Raw genomic sequence first — 23866 nt, 5'->3', positions numbered from 1 at the left:
GTGTTTGACGTTCCCTGTCTAGGATGTTTCCTGTCTTTGATGTTCCCTGTCTAGGATGTTTCCTGTCTTTGATGTTCCCTATCTCAGAAGTTTCCTCTCTGTGATGTTCCCAGTCTAAGTTATTCCCTCTCTAGGATCTTCCTTTCTATAATGTTTCCTGTCTAGCCTGTTTCCTGCCTCCTGCCCAATGTTTCTGTGGATACGGCTCTAAGCTCACCATAACCCTGCACTGCATATGTAAATATGAAAGATGAGAGGATGGACTAATGAGTTTTATGCATGATTTCCAATATATCCAGATTATAGGAAAATTACAGTGTACAGTATATGCTGCCAAAACAATAAAATAAAAATGTATTTAAATAACTGAATGTAACATGTATAAAAATAACAGACAATAAGAACAATACAACAATTTTCTTACATATAAAACACAGTAACAGGTAATTTAAATTGGTTGAATTACTGCACATAAAAAAAAATCATGCCTAAGAATCCCCACCAGAGGGCACTAATTCTGTTTTGCTACCAAAATCCATCCATCCATTCAATTATTCATATGACCATCCATCCATCCATCCATCCACCTTATAATTACTGTCTGGATCAGGGGCTCGGGAGTGGGGGGATTAGCTCAGGCAGCATAGGGCAGAAGCTTGCAATGCTCCCTGGATGACTGTCGCAGGGCAAATTCACGCCCGCATATGATCCGACACTATGACCAAGTTACACTGCAAGCCTTTAAATTACAGGAGGAAACTCAATAACCCAGAGGAAAGCTGCTTGACAGAGGGAGAACATGAGGACTCCACACACGAGAGCTGAGCTGGGATGGTGACCCAGGAGGTGGCTCTGCTACCCAACCTGCAAAGGTGACGTATTCAAACTAGAAGTGGACTGAAAGATCAACAATTAAAAATCAGTGTTATTCTTTTAGACAATTCTTTTAAATGCTTCAATGTGGGATTCTCCCCATGTCGTCTGTGGTTTCCTCTCCTCTCACAGTCCCGAAACATGCTAAGATGATTTGGATTGTCCAAATTGTCCGTAAGTGTGAATGTGTGCGTGAATGGTGAGTGTGCCCTGCCATGGATTGGCAGCTCGTCCTGGGTTATTTATTCCCTACCTTGTGTCCGGAAGAGGCTCACCCGAAACCCAAAAATGGACAAGCAGAATACAAAATGAATGAATGGTTAAATTACAGAAAGGTATAAAAAGCAAACAAATGAAGAGTGTTAAAGGGAAGCATACGAATCGAGGTCCACGCTGGCAGCTGACCACTGATCCCTACATAAGCTCCATGTCCTGTGGGTCAGACTTGACTAGTTATCAGCAAAGCATCTCCACGCAATGTTAAACTCTCATCTTTTCCATCCATTAATTGTCACTAGGTATTACAGCAACCCATAAAATGACTAAGCATAACATTGTTATGAAAACGGGCTATTACACACTTTCTATGAACCCAGTGTTATCAGTCACATAAGTCCTCTCTCATTTCTCATTCGTACAAATAGCATGGACTGGGTGTCGCTATGGAAATACCCCGACATCTCCACTCCACGCCGACAGCATAACTGCCACGACCAAACCGCCCACTCAGGAAGTGACCTTGCTGAGTAGAGGAAGCTCCAACCATACCGTTAGCTGAAGTACACCGAAAATCAGGCAATAGTGGGGATTCCTCTGGCTGCTCGGTGGGTGACTGACGTAAAAATCATAGGCGGTCAAGAACTGGGGATGCAAAGTTCAAAAATAACTCTTATTCTTCAATATCAGTCACCAATACCTTCCTATGATAGCAATGAGATGTGAATAAAATGATCATGCTTAAAGCTGGGAACTATTTAAAAAAAAAAGCTTTCAATTCAACATAAAGTGGGGGGGGGGGGGGGTAATGAAAAACATGTATCAAGATGTTAGAGTTATATATAGTTTTTTTATAATTATATTTTTGCCTATGCAATATTATGCGTTTCCCCCAGCAGCCCAGCGCAAACACTGGCACGTAAGAACATGAATGCGAGTCCTGTCGAGCCAACAAGCCAGGACCGGATACGATATATCCTCTGGGACAACAAGCGGCCTGTTCCCTCGCACTGCCACATGACGCCATGCACTGCACAGACCCGACCTCCTCCGGAAAGAGCCAGTAAAAAAAAAAAAAAAAAAAAAAAAGATGAGAAAAACTTGAAAGCACCCCAGTGTGAAAACAGCCCAACATTTCAGGAGCTCAGAGGCGTCCACGGACTCTGCAAGACACATGTCAGTCAGCACATCGCAGGCAGCACATCGCAGGCACCGTGTTGGTTTGCCGACAATCGCCTTGTGCCGAAATGCCTGCAAGGCGAATTATTTACTTGGACCAAGCAAGTAGCCGTCTAGTTTATTCAGCAGTTCTTTGCTGTATCTCTCTTCGTCGTGATCACCGGAATTAAGGGTGGGCTTTCGCGTTTTCTTGATTTAAAAAAGAAAAAACGAACTGTACTTAGAAAATTAACCCAATCACTAAAAAATGGATTTGACTTATACGCATAAATGGTATTAGGCGGACAGTGTCTTTGCATTGGATTACGCTGCATCAGACCCCAAACAAGGCGGGTGGCAGCGGCACGACCACGGTGAGTGCTTATTTTATTATATTTATTATGTAAATCGACGTTTCCTAAGTCCGTTTCTGAAAAAATATCGATTGTACTTGCATGTACATTAACCGATATATACATGCAGTGTGCACCAATGCGCACGCACTGACAGTATATAAATACATAAAAGATTATGTCTGTAGTCATGTTATTAATTTAGACGCATTTCTTAATGACTGTCTTCACCTGGGGCTGTGCCTTACAAAGCAGAACTTTCCATTGCCTGTTGCTCATCTGCTTTCCCAGCGCTGTAACTCCGCGGCATTGCATTAAATTTCGTTTTGTTGATCACTTTCGTTTATTTCTATATAGTTAGTATTTACGTGCTGCAGTTGGGTACATGGAAGGGAAAGAGTTGGTTAACAGTCATCCAGATAATCCAGCGTCGTGATATTTCCCCCTTAACCTTAAGTTTATATCTGTCAAGTAATTCTCTACCAGATTCATCATTATTTTCCCAATAATCGGGCTTCGATGGATAAACACAAAGCAGGATATACATTAAGACACGCAGCCGACAGAGTTGTTGACAAATGATCTATTTGGTTTTGCTTTTTGTTCTGTCACCTAGGAACAGTATTTGATTTTTTTTTTTTTTACAGTTCAACTAATTGTTTTGTATTAATCAGCACAGTCTGTTAACCTTTAAAGGAACCCCCCCCCCACCCCCGGTGACAGACTGTCACCCTCAGTAAACGGATTTTTGTTCAAAGACCAAAAAAAGGGGGGGGGTGCAGCAACTTTTTAAATAGCTTTTAACTTTTTAATTCATGAATTCGTGAATTTTCTGAAAATAAATCATGATTCGTAAATTTATTGAAGATGATTTTCAAGCTTTATGCTTTTTATGCATAATACCCTTGCTGCCATTTTCATTTTTTATTACGCATATTATGTTCTGATAAGTTTTCGTTTGGCTCAAGTTACGGTTTTATGTTTGGTGCTGCTGTAAACATGTGCCAGAACAATGTAACCGAAAACGAACGTAACAGCAAATATTTGTCAATTTCGTATTTTTTGTTAACTTTACTGATAGGTTATATTTGACCTTTAAAGCGTTGGGGGGGGGTGGTCTCTTCTGCCGCGACTGATAAATTTTCCCGACAGTACTAATATGGCCGTTTTAAATATTTAAAATTTATTTTTTGAGAAAAGAGGATAGTTTGCTTTTATTTATTAGAATGCATGAGAGTAGCCGGTATTTGTGGTCTGCTGCTGATCTTCGGGCCTCACATTCTGCCTTAGAGTCATGTTACGCAGCGCTGGCTTCTCCGAACCCGAAGTCATGCCAGGATGTCTATGGGCCCGTAGGTGTGAGTTCCTCTGTTACTCCCTGCAGGTCACACAGTCCTGTTGCAGAGGTAGTTAGTCGAGTGGTGTGTTGAATCTGTTGCTTGCAGCTGGCTGGCCGCTAAGAGGCCTGTGGACGTCTCAGCAGATACCTGGGAAGGCTACATCTGGAGCCATGGATTGCTGGCAGATGTGTGCAAATATGATAATATGATGCTTCTGGTTAGGTATTTCAGCCATAAGTAATGGTTTGGCCGTAAGGACCCACAGTGCATATTTTCTGCTCAACCTTTCTGATTGTTATATCGCATTATATGCTGAGAATCTACTTTTGCAAATCATAACCTAGGTATATGAGGCATGTATTTTGTATTTTGAGAATCTTTATCAGCTAACTTGTTTTCTGTGTGTGTGTTTCATTCAGGAGTTCAGATGTGTTCGATGAATGTCAGAGGAAGCCTTCTTCTGAATAGAGATGGAGAGCAGAACTCCAAATGGCGGCCAGTCTGCCGGCTTGCAGGCTGAGCTCCATAGCGGCAGAACTTCACAGCCTGTTGAGCTCCATTCCAGGGACGACCTGGGGCGGCGATTTCAGCCACTTTCCCTGAGTCAGATCCAGACTGTCAGAAGTACCAATGAGTACACTGAGGGTCCCATGGTGGCACCCAGGCCTGGGGGCAGACCGGTTACCGAGCAACCAAGTCTGCACAAAGCAGAGCTAGCACAAGGCCTGAATGATGAGGACCAGGACCACTTTATCCTGGGTGGGCCGCAACAGGACCCCCAGGATCACTCATCCCCCCCACCAGCCGCTTTGGCCCGGTCCATGAGCACTACGAGCTGTGGTTCCCGGAATCGTCCGAGGACAAGCACCAGCAGTACGTCGTCGGGCCAGAGACTCTTGGAACCATCCCCTGCGGAGGAGGTTGTTGGGGCCCCTGAGCGCTTGGAGGCCAAGGCCGAGAAGCTGATGCCCGCTGGGGGTGCGGAGTCGAGCGGGCACAGGTATGTCTGTGAGGACTGCGGGAGTTGCAGGTGCGAGGAGTGCACCGGCCCGCAGACGCTGCCCTCCTGCTGGTTCTGCGACCGCCGCTGCGTCTGCTCTGCGCAGGACGCCGTCGACTACAGCACCTGCCTCTGCTGTGCCAAGTGCCTGTTCTACCACTGCTCCACGGATGACGAGGACGTCTGCGCAGACGACCCGTGCTCCTGCGGCCAATCCAAGCGCTGTGTGCGCTGGGCAGCCTTGGGCGTCCTGTCTCTCCTGCTTCCATGCATGTGGTGTTACCTCCCGGCGAAGGGCTGCCTTAAGCTATGCCAGAGCTGCTACGACAGCGCGAAGAGGCCGGGCTGCAGGTGTAAAGCATGTCGACCCGTCAAGAAGCCGACATAATGCGAGTATCGGTATCGGCGACAGGTTCCCATCTCGCCGCAGTCCCATTAATGTGCTGCACGCCGGTCTGTGGCATTCCTTAAGGATGCAACGCAGAACACAGTGTTTTACTTGTTCCCGCGGTTTTAAAAAGGAACAATTACGAAAACTCTCAGAACGTTATTCTGACAGATTTGATGAAATACATAAAGCTATAAACTAGTCCCGCCGATCCATGTTTGAATAGCTGATGCAAAATGTTTATTAGCCAACGGCCATTTTCTTATAAAAGATGTTTTATTTTTCTATGGTTTAGTGAGCCGAAATGCACCTTGATTTAACATGCATGTGTAGTTGTGTGGATATATGGCATGTACATATCATTTTAATGTGAATCCATGTTTTAGATTTGACCTCTGTTTAAGGCAAAAGCATAACCTTTACAGTCTCCCTTAAAACACTTTCAAATTGTAAAATGATCTAAAGAATCTATATTTTCCAAAACAAAAAAATGTTCCTAGTGTAAAAAATATATATTTATTTGAATTATATTTTAATAATAAAAATATATATTTATTTGGGTGGCATCATAAAAATGCCCATTAAAATATACCTTTGTAAAAATGTTACATTCAGTGCTGATCTCTATAAAATAGAAAATACATTAACATTTTGAAACAAAATTCTACGTACATGTTGTCTGTGTTTCTGTTCAGTAACAACTAGATTGCACTTTAAAAACTTTCATTTAATAACCGCAATTAGGATGAATAACTTTTTAATAACTTCTTAGTTAGCACAGGAAATGGGAGATGGCAGTTTCCAAACTTTTCAGTGAGAGCAATAAACTCACAGGTACAGCGTGTTCAGTGAACAAATCCTGCATCCATCTTACATGTGCACTTCATCCCAAATATATCTGTACATATATACAGAGCTCACAGAAAGTATTGGGACTCTTGCTTAAGCCTGTAAAAATTATACAAATGCATTGGTTTCATAAAAAAAATCCATTGACAAGCAATATTTAACATATCTGCACATATCTGCTACACATTTGCATATTTCTTCCATGAATTTTCTTTTTATAAAGTGTCTTTTTTTTGGGACATTTTTTTGACATTCAGTTGTGCTGTTGTCATTTTGCTATTAATTACAATTATAGTCACTGGCTCCAAAGGGATACTAAACACAAATGTTTGGTGTTTTATCTTATTGCAAAGGTGTTACTAATTAAAAAGCCCCTAATGAGAGACACACACACACACATACACAGTACTGTGCAAAAGTCTTAGGCAGTCATGCATCTTCCTGTTGGTGTAATACTTTGCCATTATGTCTGTCAAAGTGTGTCAGCTTAGCCATTTCAAACCTCCCCCAAAGTCGCCCCAGTACTTGTTGCAGCCGTCCTGCATCCCCATGAATGTTTCTCGCTCCACTAGCACACCTTGTATGGCTAATCTATACCTCATTGACATTTTGAACTATTTCAATTAATTACTTGCATGAGCTTGTGATAAAATTGGTCAAATACTGTACATGGAATGACTGGGGTGGCCCTGAGGAGAGGTTTGGGGGCTGAAGCAGTCTCCATCATGCCAGGCCACGAGATTTTAAATTGTGTTTTTGTTCTGGGCATGTATAATTACTACCCAAATAAATAGCTTTAAATATTTCCTTTGACTGGCTATGACTTTAGCCCAGTACTGTATATAGATAGATAGATAGATAGATAGATAGATAGATAGATAGATAGATAGATAGATAATACAGTAAAACCCATATGATAACACTCTTTAAGAATTTTCATAAAAGCAAATTTTCATCAGGCAAATCTGAATTAAGTTGGCATCAAGTCAGTAATGAGACAATACATGTATGAAGCTGCACGTAATATTGATCACAGTGTATGGAGACTGTCCCAGAGATAAGAGAAACTCTGCATGGGGTTGATTTGGTTTTTCCACTGTTTTTATTCATGCATTTTGTTCTGTTTGTTTGTGTGCGCGTACGTGTATGTGTGTGTGTGTGTGTGCGTACGTGTGTGTGCACATAATGTCCCCATAACGTGATTTTTTTCCCCTTATGGGGTCCGGTTTCCTGGTCCCCATAAGGGAAAACTCTATTTTATAAAAACCGGTGACTGCTATGAAAAAACTAAAAATGCAAAAACTCTTGTATTTTGTTAGGTTACTTATGGTTATGATTAGGGCAGGGTAGGAGTTAAGGTTGTCATAGTTAGTGTTAGCATTTTTCCCATTGAAATGAATGAGTGGTCCCCATAAGGATATATATATCCTACATGTGCGTACGTGTGTGTGTGTGTGCGCGTGTGTGTGTGTGTGTGCAGGCAGATTTGTGGCAGTACTTCAGAAGTGCTTTTTGGCAAAAGTTAATACAATAACTCTATATAGTAATCGTGGGGGAGCCTGAACTTGGATGAGTGCCATTCTAAGTACGTTAAATTGCTCTAATCTTAATTGTTTCCAAGTATGTATCTGGCAGCTACAAAGAAGAAGAAGGATTTAGCGAGCATTCTCATAGCTAACTTAAAGGCACATCGTGCAGTGAACATCGCACAGTGCCTCCGCTTTCCAGTAAGTCCCATTACACAACCTGTGTACCAGATGGCTTGTGTACAGGCTAATTCAGTACCCAAAGGTCAGCAATCGTGCTACAAGAATCTCTCCACAGAGAGTGGTAATTACTGCCCAATCTCATTATTAAACTATTTAAAGAAATTTATTGTTGTTTATATGGTGACCCTAACTGAGTGTGCATTTATTTGTGGATGGATATGATTACATTAATACATAAGTCCTGCACATTGAGTTGATTTATAACACTAAACATCTTATGTTGTTATTGCCCCTAGAATTTTTCATGCAGATGGTATTTGTAAACAAACAGACAATATCATTTGTGCCATGCAATTGGTCTACACATGGGTTTCTGGTTCTCTGTCTAATTTTTAAGGGGAACTTGATAATAACGCATGTCAGAATTAGCTCACTTATTACCGCTAGAAGTGATTTGGCTTAATAAGTTATCAGCTAACTAATAAGTTAATCTTGGAGGCAAAGGGTTAAATAGTCTTAAATTGCAAAAGATTGACAGTCTACCCCACATCCAGGCTTTTATTTCTATTTTTTTCTCACTCCCTATGCTTTTGGCTCCTGTAACTGTCTAGGCTATTCCGCTACCTGCCCCTACTTGGTATTCTTTCGGGGGACTTTGAACTTGCATATGTTTGTTTTTTTTTTTCCATTTAATTTGTGTTCTGATTGATCTTGCCTTAAAAATCTACAGCAAGCTTAGCATGAACTGGATCAGGGATCAGGGATCGTCAGTCTGTTGTTGATGTGGCCCCAAGTTATTAGGGGTGAAAAACCAGGCATAAATCCACATGTCATGCAAGACCTCTTCTGGTTGGGTGCAAAGGGCCAAACAGTAATTCTAATAATATATTATTATTATTATTAATATTATAATCTCAAAGTACAAAAATTACTTGGAAAAAATATCATGTACAATAGTGTGTGATTTTACCGGAATGCATCAGAAACATATTTAATACTATAACTATGATTGTCCCTAAGGATGTAGATGTACTTCCATTTATATGTGTTCTAGGATGTAATATAAATCTTATAAATTAAAGTAAACAAATACTCCCTTTTAAAATTATTATCAGTTAAATGAATCGCCTAGGACTTTAGTAGGATAGACATAATTTTATTGAATTTAACTTAGTATCAAGTGATTATGTTGCTTCATTGATAATAAAATGCAAGTGAACTCTGCTCCATTTGTTGGGATACAAATAAGTCAGTCAAATGCACGTTGCTAGGTGAGTAACAAAAACAATTTAACAGCATTAAATAAGTGAAGCATTGCGGTTTTGCACCAAAAGACCTTGTGCCTGTATTATCAGATTTATAGCCTATAGGTGGATACCCTGTGTGGTTCTCTTTTCCTTTCTAATTTTAATGCATACTTAAAATTGACCAACAAAATCAATTCCCCCTCATTGACACGCATTCTTTAAACAAACCTTTTTTGTCTAATCGGTGTATTTGCCCTGCTTCCCTGATTCCCGCACAGGCGCATGGTCCTACTGGTGTTCAAGCAACCAAAAGGAAAATCTCAGTGCAACAATTTGACAGACGGGCAATTAGAATTGGCTCTTTGTCAGTCTGAGTCGGCGCTGTGGTGTTCCGTTGCTGCGGAGATGAGGGCCATTGAATCTGCTCGCCAAGGCAGAACACTCGACAGGAAGAAAGGAAGGAAGCATCCATTCTCTCCCCCCAACTCCTATTGTCTGGCCAATGGGCTTAAGCATTCAAACAGCTAAGGCCAAGTCCTGCCAGTCCTGCCTGCTGTGGTGGGGAGAACGGTGGAAACCCCAGTCTAACCTTCCATCTGGATGTAGCTTTGGCACTGGGCCACAGCACAGGGCTCTGTGTTTGTGTTCTCTATCTTCACGCACAGGACAAGTGGAAAGATGATGACAGTATTGGTCTCGTAGTGTGTTCAGTTTTGCCAGCAGCTTCTGGGAAACCCCTGTATTCTCGCCCATAATGGGTCTGCGTGTGTTTCAGTTTTTTCTTTTTTAATTATAGTGCCTTTGAGCATCAAGCTCCATACATGAAGTGCTTCCTTTGTTGTTGGTGTTTGTAGTTTCAGTGGTTCTATCTATATGAAACAGTCTTTCATAAAACAGTATCCAGTAGTACAGACAGCACTGTAAATAAGTAAAGAACTGTGCTTTCAATTAAAATAATTTTGAGCCACTACTGTGGCCTTACCTCATTACCTTTTTGTACAGTTAAAGGTTAGATAAATGGATTATCATTATATCGATGTACTACTGCTTTACTTTGATGATAATATCATTATGGATATAAATCTTAAAAAATCATATAAAATATAACAACAATAATGGTGACATATCATGCTAAACTGATTAAAATTCAGCATGTTTTTAAAATGTAATTAAAATATGCAAATAGCAAAATATGCTGCATTTGTGTTATGTGAGTTAACTTAACCACCCAAGTATCTTCTGAAATGCAGGAACTATCTTTCAACATGCATTGCCTGACTTGCATTGCCTGACGTGCATTACCTGACGTGCATTATCTAACATGCATTACCTGATGTGTATTACCTGACATGCATTACCTGGCGTGCATTACCTGACATGCAGACCCTGGCGTGCATTACCTGACGTGCAGTACCTGAAATGCAGTACCTGACTAGCATTACCTGCAAGTATCATTTTAAAGACAATGTGTGATTCTTGGCCAGGTTCTATTGAACCAGTATTGGAATGTCTTCACTAATGAGACTTCTAAGCACTTATGTAAGTTGCTCTGGCTAAGGGCGTCTGCCAAATGCTGTAAATGTAAATGTAAATGTAAATGTGACAGCGAAAAACAGAAAGCAGCCTTTCGGCCACATAAAAGCAAAAGCACACAGGATATGGCCTCAAGTAAGCAACTTGAGCAGTGTCTGCTTCACACCAGTAGCAGCACAAATTCCATTTCTTTGAACTTGAAAAACCTCTGTGCTGGTAAAAAAAAGATCTTACACCTGGTCACAAAATATTTTAAAACCAACTTGTACTGCTGCTTAAATGCTGCTGAGTGACAATACCGCTGATATTCAATGTACTGTATGTATGAGTCATGCTTCATTTTGTTTAATATTTTTATTTTAAAGTAATTTAATGGTAGGCCCCAACTAAAATTAAAAGTGAAGACTCATTTCCATATGTAATATGTTACCCTAAGTAGGACTGAGTCAATACTGTCAAAAGTGAGTACTTGAAATTTAAGGATGCTTTCAAAGTGATCTAAGAGGCCTGGCAACATAGGCCTGACAGTGCACTGCATCACAGGGAGCCCTCCAGATAACTGGCCTGCCTGGAGACAAATATTTCCAGTGTTCTGGAAGGCAGTGACAGTGAAAAGGACAAAGGATATCTCTGCTTGTCTGTATTATTAGCCAGATCCAGTTCAAGGGCTAATTAGTAAAGAATTCGGTGAAAGCCAGAAACTCAGCAGGTCCTTAAGCGGGAATGTGAGAGATACTCCCTGTGCTGTAGCTGTAAAGATCTAAAGATGGGGGGGTATGTCAAGTACCTTCGTGGAAGCTGCATATGACAAAAGTGTCTGGCAGATAAATAAATATAAATATAATAACATGCACTAAACTTGTCAGAAAGGACAAATAATGCACTTAACAAAGAAGAACTGACTGTAGGTCAGGACCCCCCCCCCCCCCCCCCCAGCCCCGTGGTTCAGGGTTTGATTCCTGCCTCTGCCTCAAGTACATGATGTTTGCACATTCTCCCTGTGTTGGGTTCAGGGTTTGAATCCTTGGGGTGGGCGACTGTGACCAGTTGTTCTGTTGGGGGGGGCAGATGCATTTGACCTTAATGTCATCCAAGTACTACACTATTATGAGCACTGAGAGGCAAAAGACAATTTTAAAAACCAATAAGTTATTTATGCAAGATTTTACAAATATGTAACTCACTCTGATTTCTGTCTTGTTTCCACAAGCTTGATCATTTTCTTCTGTCGTTAACTTTGCTTTTCACCAACTGAAGCGACTCGACCACCCTGCACACCTGCGTTAAGGGTCTGTCAAGGAAATGTGCTTATGTTTGTGTTTTGCCTCACAGCACACGTCATTTTAGCCCACATATAGAAATCTAAATAATAACAATAAAAATAAAATAATAATAATAATAATAATAATAATAATAATGCATTTAGTATTCCAGACCCAAGCAGCATACGTATTTAGGGGGGTCAGAAGGGGAACCATGCATGTTGTGATGAGGGCACCCCCCCCCCCCAACCCAGGATAAAAGGCTGGAAAATCGATGTATTTGAGGTGCCACACTAAGGAAGAATTCCACTCCAGAGAGAAATTTATTTCATAAAACATGTATACTTTGTGGAGGCCATTGAAGCACACTGACCTCATTGTCATCTTCATGAAGCCAGTATGATATGACTCGTGCTTTGTGACACGGTGCATTATCCTGCTGGATGTAACCATTACAAGATTATGGCAATAGAGCGAGGCACATGGTCAACAGCAATACTCAGTCAGGCTGCGGCATTTATACGATGCTTAGCTTGTATTAGCGAGCTCATTGTGTGCCAGAAAAACATTCCCTGCATCATTACCCCAGAACCACCAGGCTGAACTTGACACAAGGCAGGCTGGGTCCATCGTTTCATGCTGTTTACTGCACATTCTGATACAACCGTCTGCAAATTCCAACCGAAATTGAGATACAGCTTCAGGGAGCCAGTGTCTGCTAAAGCTTCACTTTCCTGTTATTAGCTAACAAGAGTGGAACCCAATGCTGTCATCTGCTTCTGTAGCAAATCCGCCACGAGGTTCCGCGGGTTGTGCATTCAGAGATGCTTTTCTACTCTACACTCTTGTAAAGAGTGGTTATTTGAGTTATTTTAGACTTTCTGTTAGCTCAAACCACCTCACTACATTTTTTTCACATCATTCACTGTAAACTCTAGATCAGGGGTGTGAAGCTCCAGTCCTGGAGGGCCGGAGCCCTACACATTTTTAGGTTTCCCCTCATTTAACACACCTGATTCATCTCCTTGTGCTAATTACCATGCAGCTCTGGAGCTGAATCATTTATGGTGGAACAGGGAAAGAACTAAGCTACACAGGACTCCGGCCACACAGGACTGCAGTTTGACACCCCTGCACTAGAGGCTGCTGTGCATAAAAATCCCAGGAGATCAGGTTCTGAAATACTGAAACCACCCTGTCTAGCACCAGCAACCATGCCAGGATCAAAGTCACAAAGATCAGAATGTACTCCACTATACTGATGTTTAATTTGACCATTAACTGAAGCTGTTGACCTGTGTCTACATGACTTTATACACTGAGCTGCTGCCACATGATTGACTAATTAGATGTACGAGCAACTGCGCAGGTGTTTCCGATAAAGTGTCCGGTAAGGGGGGGGGCTGCCCATCTGGTGTACCAGGTTTCAGTGTTTATAACATCAATGAGAAATGCAAAATGTGAATAAGAAATGATGCACTTATCTAGAACACCAGCCTAACCAACATAAAACATTAGTGAGACTTCCCACATAATAAGATGCTTCATTGTTCTTTGACCTGTTCTCAGGCCCAGAAATAGCGCCGGCAAAGCCAGCTCTCCAGAAGAAGTGAAGAGCCGCACTGCAAAATACTTGCAAAATAATTAGTAAATATTTCATGGTGATATCCATGCGCTTAATGAGATTCACAGCCATAGGCCGTCATTAGCATGCAGTCTGATATCTTTGAGCTTGAAAAACAAGGTAAAGGAAGGTGCGTTTACAGCACCCTGGTGGAACTGATGCATTAAATGAAAAAAAAATAATAATAATTCAAATCTTCCTCAGCAATATATATTTTACCAAACAGAGAGGGATTATACACTTTATACATCACCTATAGACCAATGTGAGAATTTCACACCTAAAATATAATCAAATCTTTAAAGAAAATCATCAAACCAAGAGAGTGGCTTCAGTAAATGACAGGTTACCATCGAACTTTATGTCACGTGGTATGTCACACACACAGAATTTTAGAATATAGTTTTCTCAGTAAGTTTAGCTTTGTCATTGTGTATATTTGGCTTGAAAAAAAAATTAACTTTAAGAAACAATTAATATAAATGAAAAACCATCCAAATGTACTCTTTTATAGGTTTTTAGCAGCAAGATGTTTTGTCATTTCTGAAAATTATAACATGCATCAACAAGCATCCTTTTAGGTGAAAATATACTGAAAGCGCATGTTGAGGCATGTGATGGGACTGACATTTAAAATGTGAATATTTAACCCGTGGAATATTTCATAGTCCTTCTGCGAAATCTGCATTTCTATTAAACATGAGCCATGGCAATGTTTTAATTATATTGCCATGTATTTTATTGCTGACTCTTTTGTAAAATGCATGTTATGTTCCATATGAGGACAAATATAATCACATCAAGTAAATATCTGTAATGGGTTGGTAGTCATTGAGTGTAAGAAAGGATGTATTTGGCAAAGCTTTTGAATATGGTGAGTATTGTGAAAATGGCACAGCTGGTGAAATGGGACCATTAAACTTTGCAGTTAGTATATTTGTTTAGTAATACGTTATTTCCTGTTCTATATAGTGTTCTAGGGGCATTAATGTATTTAGACGGTATCAAGTTGGGATTCAAGAAATTGAGATGATTTTTGTAGAAAACAAATTTTCAGAAAGTGTCCCATTTTAACAATGCTCACCCTTTATCTATATTTTCTGATACTTTCTGCTGGAAATATCAATATTTGGCACACAGTCAATTTAATAATAATAATAATAATAATCGATCCTTTATTGTCCCCGTGGGGAAATTCTTTTTTATGCCTCCCTCAACTTGCTCTTTGTAGAGTAAGCTGTCCGCATTTTGGCCTGTTGTTTCGGTTCTGCATTGACTTACCAAAGGGGAGAAAAAGAACAAATGTGACATGAAGGGCAGTCAGTGTGACACGAGCAAATCAAAATGAGGAGCCCGTTCATTAAAATACACCACCATTAAAAAACACCATTAAAATACACCACCATTAAAGAACACCATTAAAATACACCACCATTAAAGAACACCATTAAAATACACCACCATTAAAAAACACCATTAAAATACACCACCATTAAAAAACACCATTAAAATACACCACCATTAAAGAACACCATTAAAATACACCACCATTAAAAAACACCATTAAAATACACCACCATTAAAAAACACCATTAAAATACACCACCATTAAAAAACACCATTAAAATACACCACCATTAAAGAACACCAATAAAATACACCACCATTAAAAAACACCATTAAAATACACCACCATTAAAGAACACCAATAAAATACACCACCATTAAAAAACACCATTAAAATACACCACCATTAAAAAACACCATTAAAATACACCACCATTAAAAAACACCATTAAAATACACCACCATTAAAGAACACCAATAAAATACACCACCATTAAAAAACACCATTAAAATACACCACCATTAAAGAACACCATTAAAATACACCACCATTAAAGAACACCATTAAAATACACCACCATTAAAGAACACCATTAAAATACACCACCATTAAAAAACACCATTAAAATACACCACCATTAAAAAACACCATTAAAATACACCACCATTAAAAAACACCATTAAAATACACCACCATTAAAGAACACCAATAAAATACACCACCATTAAAAAACACCATTAAAATACACCACCATTAAAGAACACCAATAAAATACACCACCATTAAAAAACACCATTAAAATACACCACCATTAAAAAACACCATTAAAATACACCACCATTAAAAAACACCATTAAAATACACCACCATTAAAGAACACCAATAAAATACACCACCATTAAAAAACACCATTAAAATACAAGAACATATTTTTTCCCATCTGGTTAGTATTTGAAATGTATACATGTGCATTACTTCTGTTGTCTGATTTAAGCAACAGTAAGCATAACTTTAAAAAAATTACTATAAAAGCATAACTATACAATCAAAAACTCAGTGAAAGCTTAGATATATTTATGGACAGGTTGTTATTAGCTATCATTATACCTATCATTATAGCTATCGTTTTACTTCTTTAGCAGAAAAAGTCAGTATTATATATGCAGCCAAATTCTTTGAGAAAATGAACATCACTTACCCACACTTAAACACTCCTTTATGAAAAGCAGTAGACAATATTTTACCCTAATATTTCTGAATAATGCTCCAAATTACATTTTTAAATATTTGTGAATTTTAATACAGCATGTGCAAAGAAGCAACCTCCGATATTTTGTCAAATACAACAAAAAAATACGCCCACACCAAGCAAGAATTTCATATCTTCCTAAGCTCACACAGCAGTGTAACGGAAACATGTAGGCGTTATTGTTGAAACATAGTCCATCAGTGTGCTTTTAATTTCACTCTTGTTTATCTTGAACATGGTATTAGTACAGTGCTCATAGCAGGCCGGGCTAAGCGATGTTTTTTAGAGAGGTTTTGTCTCTATTTCTGATGTATTACTCATGCACTCACAATGGTAGTTCAGATAGTACTCCCCCCCGTTCCTCTTGCATGGCTGTCTGTTTTCCTACTCTGCTGTTCTCTCATTGTTCTTGCCTTTTTGCAGATTCCAGCTGCCTCTGTCACTGGAAGCATCCATGCAGCTTCTGTTCTCACTCTGCTCCTCTCCTCAGCACAGCGCCCCCTTCCTCTCTCCCTCTGACCAGTCAGCTCAGGGCCCAGCCTGTGACCTGCATTTATGTCCTGCTATGCGACTTCACTGGCAGTCCTTGCCCTTCCTGCCTCTCCCTTCTTTGTGTATCCCTGCACACACCACACACTCCCAGATCTCTGCAGCCTCCGCACTGAAGTCACCTGACTCCCTAATCTCTGAGCATTTTGAAATCACAATCAGGGGCCTTTTTGATCTCTCAGTGGAGCTGCAATCTCCTTCCTCGCCTGATTAGCCGTATTTATTCTGACTTTACCTGTTTAATGTTGTCTTACTACATTTGACACTGTGGACTGTGGAACTGCACACTGCACAATTTTTGTACTGTTCTTATGTCAATCACCCTATTGTCACTTAGGGATATCCCTTGATATGCTACTTCTTAAAATAAAACCCTTATTTTCTGCTGTGATGGGTTGACTCCCCATCCCGGATTATTCCCTGCTTTGTGTGCACTGTTTCTGGGATAGGCTCCAGACCCCCGCCACCCTGTATAGGACAAGCAGTAGAGAGGGTGAATGAATAAATGAATGAATGAACTTAATTTCTGCTTTGGAAATAACGTAAGTGATCCCATTTCCAAACTTATTCCTCTTCTTAAGGAAGTCAACTTCACTAACGTTTGTAGACACACTCTGACATGTATTTACTCTCTTTTTTCCTAAATGTGTGCATCTCCAGCTTCACTATGAAGCGTAAAGTGCCTATGAGGTGATCATTATGAATAATAATAATAATAATAATAATAATAGCTTCACTGTAGCTCACCCTTTTGTCAAAACTCGCTTTTAATGATGCCCTTTTTTATTTACCGTAGTATCATGGTAATTTTATGGTGATCTCTGCTCAGTGTCCCCTGTGATCAGAGGTTTCATAAACTCATTATAAATCTTATTATAAATCTTATTCTTACATACAAATACAGCACTTCGTGTTCAGTATTCCTTCATATTCCTTTGCAGTTTGATTTCGCTCACATAGGCCCACAACACTCGGCACACAAAATTTTATGTCCACGCTTCAAAACATCCTAGTGATCCATTTTTCCAGTGGCCTTTTGAATGGATGACTTGCATAATTTCTTTCTGGGGTGAAAAAATCACATAGTTTGTACAAGCATTCATACACCGCGAAACACAGCTTAACCCCCACAATAGTTATTAGTCATTAATAAAGGAGGCGCATAACAGTTGCTATTTTACCTCCAAAGAGCATTACCTCATACGATCTGCTGGCCTGCAGGGTCACTGTTGGTTCTGTGACTCCTAGAACATAAGCCTAATGTACCTACATTCAAATAAGTAAAGCAAATTATAAAATAATAATATATTGCAATAATAAACTAATAGTATATTGTAATAAATGTGTCTCTAATCTGAAACACTAATACATATGCATAATCTAGAACAGTCCATGTTAATCACTCTGGGGTGGGTTATCCGGATGTTTTTCCCATTAAAATCACATGCCTTCAGCAATGTGATATGTAGACCTTTTACCTATCATGATAAATATGATTTTACACATGAACTGCACACTGCAATTTCCTCTTACAATATGACCCATATGACCACCCAAAAATTCTCATATCTAAATAATCACCCTTATATGACATGGCTTATGAAAGGGGGGGCAGTAACTGATGTGTCGGTTTTCATCCTATCACACCCTCATGTCTCCCCGTGACTTAACGTGAAGGGAGGGAACCCAAAACCACCCGTCCTCCAGGTTGTCATGTGAGAACAACAAACGGTGCCCCCCAGATAGGAGGGCGGTGGGCCGCGAGCAGCGAATCTCATCATGCCACTAGGAGGCAGTGCCAGCGACAAACTGCTACTGTACACAGTCCTTTGGTGGCATCCAACATGAGAATCGATATCTGAGACTAAGGATGTGTGTAATGGGGCGAAGGGGGGCTGCCATCAGGTGCAATTCTAGGATTTGCCACCGAGGAAATATGGGGAAAATAACATTTTCATAACACAATCAATCAATCAATCAACAGTCCATTGGCTCAAGATAAATGCAGATGCTGTAACAGCCAATAATGTAATAACTACCAATGATGTATTAACTGGTAATAACAATTTTTCCATTCGTAACATAATAGAAGTCGATAATGTAACAACTGCCCAATAATGTAATACATTTTCTCAAGCAATAACATCGTAACTTTTTGCCATGGTCACTCATTACATTGTTGACTTTTATTACATTAAGAACTGAGAAATTTATTGTTATTGGCACACTACTACATTATTGGTAGTTATTAAATTATTGACTGCTACAAGTGATGCAAACATATATGTGTGTATATAGAGTTTTACATTGCGTGTGCATCCATATGTTACTTATTTAGTGTTGCAGTTACCGCTATTCTAATGATACATGACATTTCAAGTAAATTATACAACATCTCTTTAAAGAGTGAAAAATAAAAAATTTTTGCTGACAGCAGAAGAAGACAGCGTATCTCCAAGTGACGAGTCAACACACGAGAGAGTGCGATGGAAAACAAATGAAGGTGAACGTCGTGGTGTGAGGAATGGTAGGAAAGGGTCTCGTGTTTCACAGACACACGGCAGCGCCGAGGAGGCCTTCAGAGCGAGCAGCTGCACTCGCGGTGCACGGCAAGTTTAGGCCTGCCCCCCCCCACCCCCCACCGCGCTCCGTAAAAATGTTAGTATAGCCTGTGCATAAGTCTTACTATATGCAAATTACATAAATAATTCATTATTTTTTCAAAGGGTTTGCAAAATATTTCACAAAAACAACTGTGATGGTGGGACAAAAAGTTTTCAGGCCAGAAAGCATCGTTTGCGTGTGAGTCTTTATCAATAATAAATTAATGGCCTAAGGATGCACTTGTTTAACCTAAAGTAGCAGCGCTTAGACTAGGACTAACTCATCAAAAGAGGTAACTCTCCATAGTCGTTATCTCTTTCAAGATACCCCCAACCACCTTAGCCTGCTGGTGTAACCCTGAAATGAAGCTGTCTATATCTGCAAATTTTAGTAAAACAGAATCGCTGCCATGACATGCTGTGAGTGAACACAACCATGTAATTGCAGCAGGGTTGATATCAGACAAAGACTGAAAAAAACAGGTATTAATAAGACTGACACAGATCCTCTCCCCCTTCCAGTAGCACAGCTGGCTGCCATAGTCACACGTGCACTAGTCACTCTGCCTTTTCTGGGGAAACTTAGAAAAAGTGAGACAAGGAGATAAGAGACAAACATTCAGAGGTAGCAGCAACTGCGATAAAGGACTAAGCATTCTGGTAGTGACACAGAAATGCATTGAAAGAAGAACATATATGGACATGCATGCCAAATAACCTTCCCACTATACAGTATTTTTTAAACATTTAAAATGTTTAAACATCAATCAAGAGTTTTTAACTAAGCTCTTTCCGCTGGAAAATCCCCAGTCACTGTAGCAGAAAAATCTAAATCCCAAAACTATTACCCTCAGGTAATGTGGGTAGACTAAGGAATATTATTATTCTACTGATATTTCATAATAAGTAAAGAAAATGTCCTGAATTCAGTACATGTACATAAATAACCCCAGATTGCTTTTAAATAATTTTCTTGGTATTTTGACTTTATTATTCAATAAGATTTCTCAACAAAGTGCTTTTAAAAAATGCAACTGGAGTCTTGAGCTTTAGGAAGTTTCTTATTTGGAAGCAGAACTAGATTTGCCAAGCTTTGTTTTTTTTTCGATTCATGGCCTCTTTTCCAGCTGAATATCGAGGGTCCTGCTTGCAGAGTTGTAGCTGGGGGAAAAATGCCCAAAAAAAACCTTGGGGGTCAGTTGCATTGATGCACTGAAGTGGGCAAAGCGATAGAAAGTGGCTCCAGAGCCACTCAACAAAGCCGCCTCTGTTAGCCCGATCTGATGGCTATTTTATTTTATCCAGCAGGGGGGGTGGGACTGGCAATGGGAACAGTGCCTGGCTCTGTCTAACGGCTCTGATCGCGGCCTCAGCTCGCAGCTTTTGGATGCTGATGAGTAGGAAATGAGGCACAGACGGGTCAGATGGGCAAAGTGGAGGGGGATTATGGGTCAAGGCAGAGATCTGGAATAAATTAAGCCTCACCAGAGTGCAAAATGCTACATTGTCAGTGTCTTTCTGTTTGCTCACAATCACAGCTTTGTAAGGTTTTGCCACTACGTTAAGGTGCCTATTTTTAAGACACATGAATCAATGTCAGCTGGTAAACATACATTCATTTACCGGTTACATTTCAGAATTAAAAATCACTGATTTTTAACTGTTCCCTGCTTTGTGCCCATAGCCTCCAAGATTGGCTCTGGACCCCCCACGATCTGAATAGGACAAGTGGAAACAGAAAATGGATGGATGGATGATTTTTAAGTAAAATGTAATCATTTTCATAACACATACTGTAATTATGCGGTATCGTTGTGTTCTTGTAGCTTGTAGCTGTTTTTAGTATTTTGTATCCAACCACTGAATCAGTCAATTTGTTGAAATTTGAACCCAACTTGAACTTGCTGTGATTTAATGCTCCCTTATGGTACCTTAGTGTTCCAAGCTAGGCTTGGTTTGCTACAAAACCAAGTAAGGATTTTTTTACAAATATCATCTACTTATCATTAGCAAACACATGCAGCAGCTTTGCTCAGTTAAGTACTGTACAAGCATGTAGTTCTAAAAAACTTTTATTGAAACAACAAATATGGTCTATTAACATTGGAAAACATTGTTTTTATAGCACACAATGCAGTTGAAATTAATAAATTTCATAAAATCAATCAATTAAAAAAGTCTCTTTAATTGTGTAAAATTATGGAATTCTTTACAGTTAACTCAAAGACAAAGATCCATCCATCCATCTTCCAAATGCTTATCCATCCTATCCCAAGCAGCAATGTGGTATTTTATTTGGTTACCTTGTAAAACAAATGGGACATTCATGCATGTCATCGTTAATGCAGTGTAAATGTTCACCTTGCAAAGCATTTACCTCTAAGGCATCATAATTAACCGACTATCTACCTCCACCACTATACATACAGGTGAAATGAGTATAAATGCATACATGCAGATGTATGTGAATGACCACCTTATGGCATCTGATAGCTTAGTTATCTTCGTTATATCATCGTACTGAGAAGATGTAATATCTATTATCCTGCAGAACACAGACATTAAATATCACCATATACATGCATGAAACCTTAGGCGGACATTACCTTACTTGCATTCCGTTTTGTTTTCTCATGTTTAAATTAACATAAAACCTGCTCTCTGTAACGAAAAGCCACAATAAACAGTCAGTGAATTTGCTGGGGACTGATTTTTCTCCCACAGCTGTTTGCTCTTTATTGTCTTTGAGTGATTCCCCGCTGCAGCAGCTGATCGGCTGCCAGTGGCTACCAGGGTGTTCCAAGCGTCGATGCCTGTAACACGGCACACTTACTCCTTAATGAGATAAAGCAGCCCTGGAGAGCGAGTGGGGGGGGGGGGACGACGACACTAAAGGAATGTCAACAAAGGGGCCGCCATGTGTAAAGGAATGCTGATTGCAAGTTGCAAAACAGACCAATGTAACTTACACAAGTCAGTCTCAAGTGTTCCTGATCATCGTCATCCACATAGCAGCTGACCCTGACTTGCATGGTGAAGGTAGCAGAAGGGCACTGGCACGGCTACAATGCTACTGTACACTCTGTGCTGCAGAACGTCCCATAAAGACTCAATGGTGTTTGAATTCAGTAATTGGGGAGTGTGTATGGGGGCATTAGCGTCTTGGATTAAGGGAACAGCATGATGGAACAGGCTCTGCAACATATGGGGGACCTGGTTTTGTAGGAAGGCTTCACATTCCTTGGCTATAATGCCAGAATCCAGATGAATGGCCAGACCTAATGAGGCCGGCAAGGTGGCTGCCCATACCAACATGCATTGTGGTTTGACGTTATCCTTTGGTTTTCTCCAAACAAAAACCTGTCCAGATGGGGAAAAAAGTTAAATATGACTCATCAGACAATAACTGTTCTCCCTTGCTTGATTGTCCAGATTGTGTGCTTTATATCAAGTTGGATAACACTTAAGCACAAGTGGTTTCTGAATGGCAGCCTTTTAATAAATTTCAGTCTACTGTTAAGACTATCGATTTCACTCTGGTCACTTTTGAGGTTGTATATTTTCGTGTGTTGAAAGTACTGTGTTAATTGCCCATCTATCCTTCTTGTTATCTTTGCCTATGCAATTTGCCCATGTGATTTTTTGCACCTTTCTCTTCCCCTTGACACATAAAATTATTTTGCAGCCGGACCCGCAATTCAATCCTGAGAACCTATGCACACTTCAGTTTCACCAAGATACAGCATTCAGCGTACTGAACAGCTCCTTTACATTCTTAGAAAAATGTAGTTGCTATAGAAACAGATTTGCAACAGATGGTCTGACTTACATCACCTGCAACCTGTTCCTCTGGGTAGACTGCCAGATTCCGGAGTTCATCTTCTTCCCTTTGAATGACAGTGTTAGTCAGTCCGTTAGCTTTACATCTACTCTGAATGTCCATCGATTTGCCCATCTTCTAATTGCTTATCCAGTATTGGGCTGCCAGGTGAACTATCCCCAAATTGCACACACGTACGTAATCAGGCACTATGAGCTCTATTGAGAAGCTAATTCACCTCACTGGATATCTTCGGACTACAGGAGGAAACGGGAGTACCTGGAGTAAACCATGCACCACAGGGGGACCAAACAAACTACACAAACACAGGGTGCCATTTGTATGCGGAGCCCTGGACGTGTGAGACGACAGAGTCACACTGTTATTGCTCTAAAGGTATCACTTGTAAATATTTTGCTATGCATGAATGCTTATAACATACATAGTACATTTTAAAAAAAATCTATAAATAATGTAGCATCTTCGGCTAATAATACAACTCTTTAGCAGAATCTCTACATTTTGCAGAAATTTCTTTGATGTCAATAAATAATGAAATGCTTGCAGAAGAACCACACTCACACGCATACAAAATACATATGTATTTAAGGGATATGGAATTGATGAATGTATATATATGTATGTGTGTGTGTACTGTATATATACGTATTACAGTACTACGTGATTTTTATATTCCCTATTTTGAGTAAGAAGTTTGAAAAATTGATAGTAAATATCACATACA

At 39.9% G+C, this 23866-nt stretch overlaps 1 protein-coding gene and 1 long non-coding RNA gene across 2 annotated transcripts; one reads left to right on the top strand and one right to left on the bottom strand.

The window, feature by feature from the left end:
- The first annotated feature begins 1982 nt into the window (after positions 1-1982).
- Positions 1983-10548, top strand: spry2 (sprouty RTK signaling antagonist 2). The gene is made up of 2 exons (XM_023793080.2): positions 1983-2621; positions 4360-10548. Exon 2 carries the CDS (start codon positions 4411-4413, stop codon positions 5326-5328), a length of 918 nt encoding a protein of 305 aa, XP_023648848.2. The 5' UTR covers positions 1983-2621; positions 4360-4410; the 3' UTR covers positions 5329-10548.
- Positions 10549-11616: 1068 nt separating this feature from the next.
- On the bottom strand, positions 11617-16734 carry LOC140578754 (uncharacterized). The gene is made up of 3 exons (XR_011983036.1): positions 16099-16734; positions 11851-11957; positions 11617-11718 (listed from the first exon to the last, which is right to left on the bottom strand). It is a non-coding gene; the product is annotated as an uncharacterized lncRNA (long non-coding RNA).
- Between the last annotated feature and the right edge of the window lie 7132 nt (positions 16735-23866).

This window comes from Paramormyrops kingsleyae, chromosome 16, assembly GCF_048594095.1.
Source record: "Paramormyrops kingsleyae isolate MSU_618 chromosome 16, PKINGS_0.4, whole genome shotgun sequence".
Taxonomy (NCBI): Eukaryota; Metazoa; Chordata; class Actinopteri; order Osteoglossiformes; family Mormyridae; genus Paramormyrops; species Paramormyrops kingsleyae.
The sequence above is the reverse complement of the archived record's forward strand: the minus strand, read 5'-3'. Positions and strand labels throughout refer to the sequence as shown.